The 16002-nt window shown below is 41.0% G+C and overlaps 1 protein-coding gene across 4 annotated transcripts in view; it reads right to left on the bottom strand.

The window, feature by feature from the left end:
* The window catches only part of pcca (propionyl-CoA carboxylase subunit alpha), a 632301-nt gene that overhangs the window by 157725 nt on the left and 458574 nt on the right, over positions 1 to 16002 (bottom strand). For all 4 annotated transcript variants that reach the window (XM_069890498.1, XM_069890496.1, XM_069890499.1 and 1 more), the window contains 2 exons: positions 15496 to 15598; positions 7912 to 8010 (listed from right to left, as the gene is read on the bottom strand). In XM_069890498.1, the coding sequence (XP_069746599.1) occupies positions 7912 to 8010; positions 15496 to 15598 (202 nt within the window). The remainder of the gene's footprint in view (positions 1 to 7911; positions 8011 to 15495; positions 15599 to 16002) is intronic.

Raw genomic sequence — 16002 nt, forward strand, 5'->3', positions numbered from 1 at the left:
GTAGTGGTGGTGCGAAGGAGCCCAACTGGGCCTGGACGAACTTGCTATCCGGTGAGTAGTAAGTAACCATGAAACACCATTGCATCCATGCAAGACAATATATTTTTCTTCATGTTATTTGAAGGGTTAAGCATTGGCCAGAATATCAGGGAAAACTCTCTTGCTCAGGGGGCTATGGACTTGTACATCAGTGCTCCTCAGAGTCCTGCCATTTACTGTATACTTTCCTCTTACATTTGATCTCCTAAAGTGCTGCACCTCACACATGTCTGGATTGAACTCTTATCTGCCCACATTTCCACTCCTTGCCCATCCTTTTGCAATTTAAACCATGTCTGCTTTTTCTCTTCTCATTGAGTCTGCTACGTGGGTTTCCTCCAGGAGCTCTGGTTTCCTCCCACTTTCCTAAGATATACATGGTAACTAGGTTAATTGATCATATGGGTGGTGCAACTTCATCACCCGAAAGAACCCATTACCCTGCTAAGTTATCTTTTTTCTTTAAATTCACAAACATTAAGACTCCCCGCAAATAAAAACAAATATCTGATGCTTTGAGATTTGGTTTAATTCATGAATTGCAGGTTATTTCACCTGTAGTGACGCGGTTGTTATTATTTTCAGCGAAGTAAGGTAAACATTAGGTTTCAGAAGGCAAAGAACAGAACTCATTATCAGCATGCTTTGTTTCTACTGCTGCAATGCAAATTCACTAAGTACAGTCACTGAGCAGATTGGCACAGTCTAAATATTTTCACCCTCGTTATTTGTTTTGCACCCCATTTGAAAGACTATTTAAAAGGGCTCTTATGAAGAACTGGATTCTATTCACAGTATTTCCTTTGTGAACATCCACTCAATTGACCCAGTGTTATAAAGATTCCAAGTTTTATCACAGTGATGTCTGCTGAACATTTAGCTAGAAAGTGTTCTGAATTCTTCTGACATGAAAAAAAAACAATTACAAAAACAGGTTTTCAGTTACACTTGCATGTTCTGCTTTGTTGATGAGTAAGGTTGCATTTATAAACAGAACCTAGTTGATGTGTCAGTGCCCTGATAAGCCCATGCTTCCCTCTCTGAGATATTGTTTGCAAGTGAGACATTAAACAGAAGCCCAGGCTGCCTGAGGTGTGAAAGAAATTTGCTGCTGCATTTCTCATATTAAAACAGTGACCACACTTCCATCAACTATCAGCCATTTTGTCACGTTCTAAACACATCTTTCTTTCCATCTCCATCCATTCACTTACAAGTCTCATCTTCTCCCAAAATGCTCTTTGCTTTTCCTCTCAGATGCAGAATGACCTAATGATTTCTTTCCAGCATTTTCTATTTTTGTCTTCAGAGAGTGTGTGTGTGTGTGTGTGTGTGTGTGTGTGTGTGTGTGTGTGTGTGTGTGTGTGTGTGGGTGTGAGTTGAGAGAGGCTACACATTTGTACTTGTGCATATGTGAGCACGTGTGTGGCTGCATCTGTTTGCGTACATGCAGTCTTTACATGCTGCGTTTGTGAGTATTCGTGTCTGCACATTTGTGTGCCTTTGTGCATTTCAGAGCATGTGTCTGAATTCCTGCACTTTTGGGTATTTGTGTACGTACCAATGTGATTAATAGAGGGAGTTACGGATAGTGGGAAAGGAAATGCAAAAGAAAGGAATGAAACAAAAAAAAGAACAGAGGGAGAAATTTAGAAAACCAGCATGCTCACATTATGTTCTTGTTCTATTTTGTTTTTAAATTCACTGATTTGGAGGGAGAGTTGACCCAAGGTAACTGGTGACTTGATATTTGCAGTGATGCACCATTTATATCAACTGTGTTGCCAGATGAGTGCGATAGACCCTGGCCATGTCAACATAGGAAGGGGAAATATTGGATGGAAAAGATTCAAGGTTCCTTTATTATCATGTACAGAACATGTAATATTACACAAAATTGCCTTCTGCCTGCCACAAGGCAGACAAAGAGTTGCCATTAGTGTCGCCTGGCACCCCTCACAGTAAGAGAAAAAGAAAGCCCTTCAGAATCACTGAGTGTCCATGGATTCACCTCCAGCTCTCACACAGCCGCACAGACTCTGGTTCAATTAATCGGTAACCTGAGCTCCAGTTCAAATCCTACGACACGATCAGGAAGCTTTCAGCCTCTAAGTCCCTTCAGGAGCCCTTCTTGTCCTCTGCTCCCTCTGGAATCCTGGATCCAATACCTGTTTCTCATGGGCCAGTCGTCAGCTGCCCGTGCAAGTCCCCCAACCTTGTCACCTGCAGCTAGTGGGGGTTACTTACCTGTTGAGCCCCTTGCTGGTCCGCCGGGGTGATTACCATCCTGTAGGGTCGCTTCCTCTTCTTCTCCTTCAAAATGGGAGGTGTTCTCTCCACTTCTGGTGCCCTGCGACGGTCGGCTGAGCACAGGCGCTGTCGTACTAGGTACAGACCCATGGTTGAAGGATTTTAGTTTAAAAATACCGTTGACTCCTCTACCAGGCCGTTTAACGCCTGTACAGAGCGTCTGGCATTAGGACCGAGTAGTTGATCCAGACCAGGTGGTTGAAAGCACTTCTTGTTTGTCCTTGGATAAATTCAGACTGGCTCAGTGACATTCTGAAATGCCTCAGAGAAGCCCCAGTACTTGAACATAGATTGAGTAGACTAGGACTTTATTCATTGGAGCACAGAAGGTTGAGAGGGGATTTGATAGAGGTATTTAACATTATGAAGGGAATAGATAGAGTAGATATGAATAGGCTATTTCCAATGAGGGTATGGGAGATTAGTACAAGGGGTCATAAGTTAAGGGTTAGGGGACAAAACTTTAGGAGTAATATAAGAGGATGCTTCTTCACTCAGAGAGTGGTGGCTGAGTGGAATGATCTACCGGGAGAAGTAGTTGCGGAAGGGTCAGTTCTGTCATTTAAGAGGAGGCTAGATTAATACATGGATGATTGGGGGGGGGGGGAGGAGAGGGTTTGAGGGTTATTATGGGAGTGGGTAGGTGGAACTAGTGGAGTTTCACATAAATCGGTGCGTATTAGAAGGGCCGATATGGCCTGCTTCCGTAATGTAAATTGTTATATGGTTATATGAACACCTGGGCAGGCAGCAAAACCGACCTACTGTGGAAATGCAGTGCAACAGGACAGGAAAATAAAAGCAGAAGCTGGCCGAGGTTACTCCACAGTAAGCTAAAAATAAGATTTTACTTTGTATAGTTAAAGTCTGGACAGAAAGACACATAAATACGAACCAACAGCATGAGGTCTTTGGTTCTTGCAGAGTGAATGGATTAAATAAATTCATTATTTCAGTGTATAAACCTGAACTGTCCCATTCCACTTCACTGCCTGACCAGGTTACCTCTGCACACATTTTGCTTTGTTCTTTGGCCCTGGAAAATTAGTTCCACTTACTTGGGTATCAATGACCTATTCAGCAAAATGCAGCAAGGGTACAATAGCCAAGGATAGTTACCACGTCACTGTATGACTTGCACTGGTCAAGGATGAGCAAAGATAGGAAGGGATTAAACAAAAATTGAACAAAGGTGCCATTCACACAGCAGTGCTACATACACTCCTATATGTTCCAGGTGAAGAGAGTATCAATTGTTAGTGCAAATTAAAGTGTCAGCTGTTTGGCAAAACTTATTATAAATTAGATAATTATACATAACATGATCTCTTCTATTCCCACTTCAGCTCTACTTGTTTTGGGAAGAGGGATTCTTTAGTTTATTCACTGTCTCTGAGACAAAGAATTCAAAACCTCCTTTGCTAAACCATGACTTTTATTTTAGAGTCACATTTAAATGGTCTGTGACATCCTTCCTTGTAATTTTGGAAGCTTATCCAGTGAACAGTTAATCAGACATGCTGGTACAGGTCCAAGTTTCATCCCCAGCAGGTGCAGGGTTAGATCAATCCCATTCAAAAAGTGGCTTGGTCAATGGCAACACTATTGCTTGGATGGCAAAACAAAATAGTTCAAGAAGCTTTGTTCAAATGACCACAAGCAATCTTGTGACAAAGGGAGAGAAAAAGATGGAGGGGCGAGATGTAGATGGGATGGGGTAACAGAAAGATGTGGAACATGAGAAATACCCTGATCTGTCATTCATTAAGATCATGGCTGATCTGGCCGTGGACTCAGGTCCACCTACTTGGCTGTTCCCCATAACCCTTAATTCCCCCACTAGGTAAAAATCCTCCTCAAAGAAGAGAGGGAATAGGAAAAGAGGACAAAGAAAAGCACAGGGGTTGAGGGAGCAAAGGCTTGTGAGAGGAGCTGAAGAGAGGAGGAGTGGAGAGCCAGAAAAGAACATGAATGAAATGAAGCAGAAGTAGATCAGTTCACGATTTTGTCACAAGGGACCACATCAAACTTCCTTCTTGATCTCGTATGATGCAATAAGATGCCCCCCAATTCTTTGAGACTCCAATGAGTTCATGTCCAATTTGTTCATTTCCCCCCCCACCCCACATCAACCACTTCAAGCTGGGAATCAACCTATTGAACCTTCTCTGGTCACCCTCCATCACAGGTACATCTCTCCTTCCATGTGGACTGTACCCAATCCTCAAGCTTTGCTCCCTGCAGTCTCCTGAGCAGATGCGGCAAGGTGGGGAGCAGGTGTGAGTGGGGGAGGGGGAAAAGGGAGAATTAAAGGGGGGTTTGGAGTTAAGATGGCAAAGGCTGCAGATGGGGGACAAGGGAAAAATGATCAATGGGAGACAGTGGCCCGCAGAAGAGGGTTAAGAAAGGAGAAGGGGACATCTGGAGAGGGTGAATGGAAAAAGGAAGGATGTGGAAATTAGGAAAGGTGAAAGGGAGAAATTGGGAGAGAGATAGGAAAAGGTAGGGTTAGGAGAGATAGGTGATATAAAACAAATTTTAATCTCAGAGAAAGGAGATGGGTGTTAACGAACAAAAAGGATGTGGTAGCATGACCTGCAAGGTCAATTTAGGCTTACATTGTTCTGCATTTTTTACCCCAAACTGGCAGGAAATCTACAGAATAGAGTGGTATTCTGACTGTACTTTAACACCACCTAGTTTTGATAAGATTCTCCAGGCAGAGGCACAAGAAGCAAGCTCAAAATTCCACGAAATAATAACAATCCACAAACTCCAGGATAACTATGAGAACGTTCAGATCCATCTCTTCAAAACTGGGTCATGGTTAAAGGGTTTACCTTCATATATCACCATAAGTAACTCCCACATTTTACTATTTTCCTGCTGATATCAACTTCTTCTATAAACAAAATACAACATAAACATTTTGTGAGGATTAATTTAGATTTTTCTCTTCACAGATGCTGTCCAACCAAGAGAGCATTTCCAGTTTTGGTTCGAAATACTTTACTCCCATCATCAAAAATCAAATCTAATGCATCTTCCCTATGAGAAGGTGGTTTGCTTGCTGGTTGTTTGATCTGCATGGATTTGAGCTGTCTCTAGGTGCTAGACAGCTTATGAATGAATCAACTACAGGACAACAAGAGACCAGCTGTGTGACAGCACTTGCATCATTCAGGAACTATAGGTGGGACACACGCCATAGTGCATGGAATAGTGGCTGTGAATTTTAAATATGGAGGGAGGAAACTCTGTTGTACTGAAAGCTTCTGAATCATGTGCAGACTGATGATATACCTTCAACAAAATAAAGGTTTTGCAGGGGTGCATATTTTCTCTGTTGGGAGTGAGAAAGAGGTTGAGATATGAACAAGATCTTTAAAATTCAAGTCCAGTCTCTCAGGAGTGACATCAGGAAGCTCCTCCTCACGCAGGACAATGCATGTGCGGAAATTAAGAACATTCCTCAGCCCCCCAAAAAACGATCAAGTTAAATGTTTTTCAACCGTAATGAAGTTATCTCGACAATGTCATATTTTTGCTTGGTTAGAGTATCAAAGGTCATGGTATCAAGACAGTTAATCTAGATATGGATTCAACAATAATGTAATTAAAGGGGAGAACATCCTTGCAAGACTGAATGCCCTCTCCCTAAGGCACTGTGAAATGGAATTTTGCAACATAGGTGGGACAAGGTCTATCCTTGGATCCCTCTCAGTGCTGTTTCACCAAACCATATGCAAGCTCTTTGGCAACCACCAAAATTTCCTGGTGCAGGAATTAATAAACAACTGTGATAAGTGCTCGATTTGTGGTCAAGTCAACAGTTTGAAATTCTCTTTTGAATTGTGCAAAGGCAAAATGCAACAGATATGTCCAAATCTCAATGGGTAACACATTATCTAAAATGAGCATGGAGTAAACAAGCCTCCCTTGTACCTCTTTCGCTATCACCTTCAAAATAAAATGTATCCCAGTACCCAAAGACTGTCACTGACTAGGGCAACAAACAACTTGGATGACCTTGGATAGGCTTGTCTCTCTCGGTGAGGGAAGGCAAGATTTAATGAGCCTTCAACAACCTCCATTGCAATTTCAGAACCTTAAACACGCAGGTGTACAGTTTTAAGCTGCATCATGAGAACTACATATCCAAGCCCTAAACCAGTTTACAAGAGTAGTGTAACTCTGGCTCTCTGGAACTTTTGTGTTTTGCACATTCTTCTATATAGCCTCAACCCTTTCAACCTATTCCCTGGAGAAAAACTGCATTGACATCTCAAAGAACGACAAAACTCATGATGTCAGTTTAATTTCTCTGCTGTCTTAGAACATACTAAGACCTTCTATCCTGTGGATTGAAGGCATAACAGCTCCTGGAACATCAAAGGCGTGGATGCTTCTAAAAAGACTGCTAATTTCAGAAAGGCTGTTTTCAAGGGAGCTAGTAGTTGCCTGCATTCTTTCCCCATTATGTGTTTACTATTCTCCCTTAAAGCAGCTACTATGCAGCAAGACAGTTTACCTTCCCAGACTGTTACATCATTGGGTGACTATAATTAATGTGGAACCTCCTTCTGAATTTTCCATAGGTTGGCTCTGCCCAATAAACAGGCTGATTGAAACTATTTGCAGAATTTGTTTTCTTAAAATCTTGACACAATTAATTATTTCACCAAACTACTGAGATCACTTTCCATGAAGAACAAAATAAAATGAGTTTTTGATCAGAGTGCCAAATAATGTTCGATGTCAGTGAAGTCACAGAGATCCTTTATTGGAAGACATATTTTTAAAACCACATCAGTGGAACAACAGTATGGTGGCTGCATTTCATGCTGTGTTAGGAAACCAACTATTTGCAAACCTTGAGTTATAGGATCATTTCTTTCTTGCATTGCCTGAGCTGTGAATGCCTTTTGTCAATTTTCCAACACATGAATTATATATGCACCATACATAGCAAAAAAAGTGAGAATCTCTCACTCCATCACATATTTTCCACGCAAATCAAACATTTTAACATAACATTTTTTTTCAGAGAGGGACACAATTGCAGTTTTGAAATGGCATGCATTTTCCCAGCTTAAGAGCATCTCTGTGGCTCTTGCTGTATTCATTTGAAAAAAAAAAGTTTTCATCGAGCTTTTTTGAATCTCCCTGCCATTGAAGTACTTCTGAAGTGAGGATACTATGCAGGTGTCACAGAAATCAATATAAGCACAGGAAGCTTGAACAAATGAGATAATGGCTAGATAATCATTATTTGTGAGTTTGTCTAGGCAGAAATAATGGGCAGGACAATTTATTACCATAATGACTGTACTTAATTTTAAACATTAAAATATACTTTAGTTAGTAAATTAAAAATGATTCAGAAAATCATTAATTTATATTCAGTGGCAGCCAAAATCTACTGTAATCTGCACAAAACATCTTCTTTAGAATCCTCGTAATCAAATTCTGAGCAGCCACCATCAACAGTAGCTCAAGTGGAATACTCTTTCATTCTAAACAAACAAGTCAGTTAACCGATAAGTGATTAAATAAATATACCTGAATTGTCCTTGGGGTCCCACCAATTGTGACAGGCAACAAGGGTGCAGCTAGGTTCCATTCACTGGTCACACTTAGTGTCTTTCCATCAACCTCCACCTGTTGTGACACAAATAAGACTGTTACAGTGAAGACAGACAGGAAACAGATCCCAAGTCCGCAACTGTGAACAAAGCAGTAGCCATTTTAAACAGATGGTAACCCAACAGCCTGTCATGTTTATTGCTTCTGCCATAAAAGACAGGACCCAACAACATCGTCCTGAAATTATCCCCAGGGACCAGCAGTGGACCTTGGAACAGCTGCCTCTGGTTACGAAGGTTTCAAGCAATTTAAAGTAAGTAACAAATGGAATCCGACTTTTATATCTACCCTGAAACAGTACATTTACTGCAATTTAACAAGTGAGGAATGTGACACACTTCAACTTGTGCATTGGGGCTTGTGTAAAATAATTCAGTCTCCCAAGGCCCACAGGCACATTTATTCACTATATCAATAATTACAACATAATTTTAATTTCATTCCTAGAACTGTAGAGGAACAGAGTATTCAGCCCACTATTTCTGTGTCATCCTTGATGTCAAATGATCTGTATCCCTCTGGTCCCTGCTCATTCATATGGCTATCTAAATACCTCTTAAATGTATCTGCTTCCATCTTCCCCCAGAAGCCTGTTCCAGGCACCTACTACTCTCAATGTTTAAAAAAAAATGCCTCACACATCTCCTTTAAACTTTCCCCTTCTCATCTTAGAGCTAGGTTCTCCAGTATTGGACATTTCCACCCTGGGGGAGAGGGTAGAGGAGAAGAACCTCTGAACATGTACCCTATCAATGCCTCTCATAATTTTATAAAATTCTATCAGGTCATCCCTCAGACTTTGATATTTATTTTAAATTATATCTGTATGCATATATGTAATTATTATGTGTTGTATATTGTACAGTATGTGTGTGCACCATGGTCTGGAGAAATGCTGCTTTATCAGGTTGTACATGATAATAAATCTGAGGTTGAAAACAATCTAAGTTTGTCCAACCTCCTCTGATAACTAATAGTCTCTAATTCTGCGTGGCAGGAATGAGTTATATTTTTTAATCTGTTGCTATTTAATACAACCTGACATCAGTACAGAGAACAAACTTTTGCTTAACTTGCTTCCCTCAAGGGACAACTGATTCTCCCCCCACACTTGGAGCCAGGTTTCACAAGAGGAAGAAGACCTTCAGCACCTCAAAGTCACCAATTTCAAGCATTTACACAAAATCCAATTAAGCTTATGTCCAGCAGACAGAATCCAGGCTCTTGCCATTGTGGAAAACCTTACAGCCATCTAGAGGTTGATAATGGCACCATTTTCGTCATCATCTCATTGACCACAAAGTAAATTTGGCTTCTCCATTTATTTTCAACAATGAGACATACCATCAACACAGCTCAGCTAAGACAGTAAGCCATCCCAAGTGGTTTGACAGAGGGGAAGGATACCAATGTTCAGCGCCCGCGGTGAAACAAAAACGGCCAGTGACAGGAGAAAAGCCAGCCCTCCAAAGGTCCTCATCTAGCTAACGACATTTCTCAAAATGTGGTTAAAACGCCATCACTGAGCACAGCAAGATCATAATCTGATTTTGTGGTGTGGAAATTTTTCGATTCCACGTTAATTTGAGATTTCAAGTGCTGTCTCTGATAATTAAAACTAAATCCTAACTCTATAATAGTTGCCCTCCCTGCCTGGGTCACTGCTGTCCTCAAGGAATAATAGGAGTTTTAATAGGATCGGACTGACCTTCAGGACATTTGTATTTGAGCAACAGGTCTCTCATGAAGGGGGAAGTATGCATTCATGATGTTTCACTTGTTTCAATTTTTAAAAATATTAGGAGCTGGTTGCTGCCTTTCAAACTAGACCACAGCAGTACACAGAAGAGCTGGAGAAACTCAGCAGGTCACACAGCATCTATAGGAAGTAAAAGGCAGTTGATGTTTTGGGCCTGAACCCTTCATCAGTAGTACTGACAATTAGGTGAATAAAAAGGAGTGGGGAGTGGGGGAGTACAGGATAACAGGTAAGAGTTAATAGGTGAATACAGATGCTAGGGTAGAAGATGAAAAGTGATGAAGAAGAGGGCAGAGGGGTAAGATAGGAGAAGGGAAGGGGGTGGGGAGCTGGATGAAAGGAGACAGAGGGATGAGGGCAAGAGTCAGGGGAGTGCATTAATGAAAATTGGAGAAGTTGATATTGGACATCAGGCTTCCTTCCACAAAGGACAAAGAACGTTACAGGTCTACAGTGATATCTGACCTGCATATACCTGGCCCCCAAGGTGCACAACAGAGGCATGGATAGAGTGGACAGCCAGACCTTTCTCCCTAGAGTTGGCAGCCTGGCAGTTTTTACCGAGACCTACATTTCATAGACTCATTCAGCAGAGAAGCAGGACCTTCAGCCATCATTATCCATCTACACTGATTCTACTTACTGACACTTGGTTTATAGTCTTCTATGGCTTGGTGATTCATGTGATTGCTAGGATTATTCATCTATGCTGTGAGAGTACATGCCTCCACCACACAGGCACCAGATTCCAACAGCATTCTAGACGATTCTCCCTCGAATCCCATACAAGCCTCTTTCTCTTTACCCTGAACCTCCAGTTTTTGATATCTCTCTCATGGGAAAAAATTCCCAAATATCAACCACCTACGTCGCTCTTAACTTTGTAGACTTTACTCAGGTTCCCCCTCAGCCTCGGCTGTTCCAAGGAAAACAAACCCAGGTTATTCATCGAGTCCTCATCACTGAAATCTCCAAGATAAATGCTGGCATGGATTTGAACCAAATGGCTTGGATTCATATTGGTTGTACAATCCCTGAGGTGTTTATGAGCCACTTGCATGATGCGTAGAAAAGGGTTAGGAGATTATGTTTAAAACTGACAACATTGTGAAATTCTGACCCAACATCTGTCATGGATGTTCTGAAAGGAATGGCATGTTACCTAACCTGGAGCAATCACACCATGGTCGATGCTCCTCAGGATTCTATATATTTAATCCATTTGGGGGTGTTTTCAGGGGCTCAGTATACTCAGCAGTGAAAGGAGGGGGTGAGCTTCTTCAAGTAGGGGTTTCCCAGCACTGCTTGTGGGCCAGAAGGACTTGTCCAAGCCCCTCCATGCTGACCTACTGCCATAATCTCCCCTACCCCCTCCCCATTCTTGTACAGTGAAACCCTGATTTTACACCCCTCAATTTAATGTGAATTCAGAAATAACACGATGAGTCTTTGGGCTCTGGCATCGGGCCCCCGACAGGAGCAGGGACCAAAGGCTAAGACATGGCACTTCCAAACACAGACGCCAATGGGTTTATACTCAGACGCTCTGATACTTCAAACACAAGTACTGGTGTGTCCTCGCATTGCCATTTCTGGTTTACTAAAAATTAATTTCTGTTTTAATTTCAATTGTTATAACAACAATTTATTGAAACCCTGATTTAGCAGGACCCTGCCTTTTTCATGATTAGATTTTATGGACCCCAACGATCGCATTATAACAGGGCCACTCCATACTTCCCTCTTGACCCCCTCCACCCCTCTGCAATCTGATCAACACACAGCTCCATTTTCCTTCATGTGAATCCTCGAAAAAAGCAGCAATCCAGTTTGCAGAAATTGAACCACTTTAAGATGACAACGTTGGAAGTTTTGACGAAGTACTGGACAAAATGTACTCATCAAGCAAACCATAGACCACAATTCCATGAGCACCAGTTTCTTTGCTTTTCAGTTATTTAGAAGTTATTTCTCACTCAAAGGCTTGCCAAAAAGCTGTCACTGTTGGTGATAACGGGGCCTTATTACCATATTTGTGACAACAGAAAGAGGAGAGACTAAAGACTAAATCCAGCTCTATATAGAGAAGAACATAAGGAGCTGCAGTCATCCATTTAACCTTTTGAGATCTCTTGATCATTCAAGAACATAGCTAATTCCTGGTGCCAATTTCGTTAGTGACTCAAAAAGATCCAACTGGAATAGATTCAATGGTTGAGCATCCTCTGCCCTCTGGGATACAAAACTTCAAACATTCACAACAGTGGAAGTGAAGACATTTCTCATCTCAGGCTCCTTTGCTGACACAATGCTCTCCTTGTTTCATACTCTCCAGCAGTCTTCATGCATCTACCCTGTCAATCCCTCTCTTAATTGTGTGTTTCACAGAGATCACTGCTCAATGCAGTTTTCAATGTCCATTTATTTTCATATACATAATAAATGCACAGATGCATCAAAAGGAACGCAAGATACATCAACTACAAAATTATAAATTAAATGATCTCAATATGCCAATAGAAATTAATAAATATCAAAGGATTGATAAATAAGCATTCACAGTAGCAGTTAATGGAAGAATAAAAAAAAGAGATGTTTCAACAGTGCAGACAGATCCTTTGGTCCTGGGATAGGTTTGGGTCAGGGTAGTATGGGGAGCTTCAAAAGTCTGATAGCTGTTGGATATAAACTGTTCTTAAACATGGAGGTGCTGCTCCAGGCTTCTATACCTTCTATCTGAAAGTAGCAGCGAGAAGAGGGTTGTAACCAGGGTGATGGGGTCCTTAAGATGTTGGCTGCCTTGCATGGACGTATTCGGTGCAAAGGCCCATTCTGTGTTGGGCAAAGTCTGTGCCTCGGTTGACATTGCTGGTGTTTGAATGGGGCCGAGTGTTTCTGAAATACCCACTGGGTGGCAGCAGTGACTCTCTGACTGCACCAGATCTGACACCAGTGGCGAAAAGCTGGTGTAAGTGGCCAATGAGTGGCAGATGATAGCTATCTAGAGATGATTTAGGGCTTGTGCTTAATTTTGTACTGGCCCACAGCATGTGAAAATCACAAAGTGTTTAAATTCCAAGGTTTTGACAATACATCAAGGGCATCCATTGGACTTGAGATGAGATGGCACATTACCAGGAAAGTATGTGGTTCCAGAGTCAACAAGGATATGAGCAAGTCTTAGATTTGATGGCTAGACACTGGTGTCGATACGATACAAGATTGCTTAATTATATTTTCTCAATGAGATGCAAGTAGAACTGAGTAAACTGGAGTCCACGTTCAACTCAATTACAAGGCCAACACACACCTAGATCTGGGCGGCACAGAGGAAGAAGAGGATGTAGAGTCAAATAGCACAGAATTATGACCTTTGGTCTATCGACTCCATCAACCATCAGGAACCAAACCCACTTTAAACCCACTTTAATTTCCCCACAACCTATTAACACCACCAGATTTTCCCACTCATCTGCACACTTGGAGCACTTCACAATGAGCAATTAACCCATGCATCTTTTGGTTGTGGGAGGAAACCAGAGCATCAAGAAGAAACTGACTTGGTCATAGGAAATTCCATAGAGACAGTGCCTGTGGTCAGGATTGAACCTGGGTCTCTGTAGCTGTGAGACAGTGGCTCTACTAGTTATGCCACTGTGCCACGCTAAAGGAGGAGTAGGATGCTCTCAGTATTCCTCAAAGGATTTGTATACATAAGGACATACTTTTGGAAATGAGCAGTACAAAGACAACCAATGTCAACCAATGTGTACACAGAAATTTCCCAGACAAGCAATGAGATCATGACCAGATTTGTTTTAAATTATCTTGATTGAGGGATTGATCTTAACTGAGGGATGAATCTGTTTTATGGCAAGGGGAGAAATTATTTGAAGTCTAAAATTCCTTTACACCATGCATCTTCTGTTCACTCTGTTCCTTTAAAATGACTATAATTGGTTCCTTGTCCAAGATTTTGGTCAGCTGTGCTGGAGTTCCCGAAGAGACTCAGGGCCAAACTTTGCCTGGCAACACTCCATTGAAGCAACTTAGGATGTTTTACTACATCTATGGTGCCCAATCAATGCAGCGTGACAGTATTAGAGTAGTGGAATCTTTTATATCCATTTGAGAGTCACTGATGGGGCCTTAGTATACTGTCTCTTCTAAAAGATGGCACCATTGAGAGTGAAGTACTCCTTCAGAGAGGCAGTGGGAGAACTTGTCCTCATTTTGGGCTCTGGACTCCTAATTGAGAAAATTATCCATTGACTCTTGAAAGAAGCTTGGCAACCAGGATACCATAATCACCAAAGTATCAATCTTCTGTAGCTCCCTCTCCATGGAGATGATTTTATATGCATTTGTATCCAGAGAGCAGTGACTTGCTTTGGGAAAATGTCCTCATAAATTAAAGATTTTTAATATGGACACTTTGATGTCATAACTGAAATACCCATGCAAAAATAAAGACAATGCAATTGAAGATGTATAGACTGGCAATCAAACTGCTGCATCTGTATACTTTCTTGTTTCACATCAAACTGCTGGAAAGACTGTACAACATTTAAAAAATACACCCAGTTTTGGTGACCAGTTAATGAGATGCTACGGTACATCTCCCCATTCGTTTTAATACATCCAGTTTTGGTGACCAGGTTAATGAGATTCTACGGTACATCTCCCTATTTGTTTTAATACACCCAGTTTTGGTGACCAGGTTAATGAGATTCTACGGTACATCTCCCTATTCGTTTTAATACTCCCAGTTTTGGTGACCAGGTTAATGGGATTCTACGGTACATCTCCCTATTTGTTTTAATATACCCAGTTTTGGTGACCAGGTTAATGAGATTCTACGGTACATCTCCCTATTCGTTTTAAGATTTGAAATCTGTTCCATCAAAAGGGAACCAATAGCTAATGTTATTACAGGAGGATTTTCAAGATCCAAACAGAAAAGATGTTTTCTCTGTAAAAAACAGTTGAACAAACACAAAGGTTTCCTCAGTTAAAAAAATGAAGTCAAACATCAAACCACCAGTTAAATCCTGAACCCTAAAAGCTCCTTTGAAGAAATTTATTTGAAGTGCAGTATTTCTGGTTATGGGTGATTGAAACAAGAAATCTGTAGTTGCACATGGACATATTGGCAACATGACCTGCTAATTAAATCCATGTGAGCCAGTCTCATCTTAAAAGAGGTCCAAAACATTAGCTTTCACAACTTCAGTCACGTCAATCAACCAGGCAACACAGACTCAAACCTGACACCACTGCGACGTAAATCCTGTCCTAAACTAGCTACTTTGACAAAACCATAAGGATTGCATATTCTACTGAATCAATGTTGTTTACACAAGTGGGAAATTATGCTTAGTCATATTCAAGACGCCTGAAGAATATCAACAGTAATTCCTCCAACATAAAATTGACTAAATCTTGGACAGAAAGTTTTTTTCTCGTTGTACATGCTATATGTGTAATGCATGCACATCAGACCCTTCCAAAATTTGGTTTCACCGAATTCACCAGATCTAAATCTCAGAAACAAAATTAGCACTTTTAACAGAGGATAAGTATCTAAACCTGCAGCTTCCAAAATAACATAGTACCACTTCTAGTTTATTTTAATCATTACTAAGTTGCTGCACCTTTCAATACAGCTGAAGACAAACAACTCTACTGCATTAACATCTTTATGCTGGGTTTAAAGGGCAGAGATGTTGTTTCAAGCTTACAGAGTATGATGAACCTGCTCGTGAGACTGTAACAGAATGCGTCCCATCATCCAGCTGTACTGACAGCTCCCAGCTCCTCTCTTCTCGTTTAGCAGCAGGAGCCCTGCAGACAGAAGTACAAAGAACATTTTATTTTAAGATGAGAAAGATGTGCTCAATAAACCTGATTCACAGGGATGCATTAAAGGGAATTACATTATTAAGTGTCACTTAGATTTGAGTCATATTTTTATAAATAATCATTTTGTGTATATTTTGAAATGTTTTCTGCCCGACTGTATCACTTTCATCACTAGCCCCTGATAACTTGAAAGAATCTTCCTACAAAACAAAACATGCCCTCCCCATGAGAACTAGACTTCAGATGAAAATAAAACCAAATCTTCACATGTGTAATTGCTGGGAAAATGTACTTGTAAAGTTCTTATCATTATCTCTATTATCCCTTTTTCATGTTTTTTGTTTCACTACATTCAGATCAACTTTAGGCAATTAATCAAAGAAAGA

The sequence above is a fragment of the Narcine bancroftii genome, chromosome 7 (genome assembly GCF_036971445.1).
Source record: "Narcine bancroftii isolate sNarBan1 chromosome 7, sNarBan1.hap1, whole genome shotgun sequence".
Lineage (NCBI taxonomy): Eukaryota > Metazoa > Chordata > Chondrichthyes > Torpediniformes > Narcinidae > Narcine > Narcine bancroftii.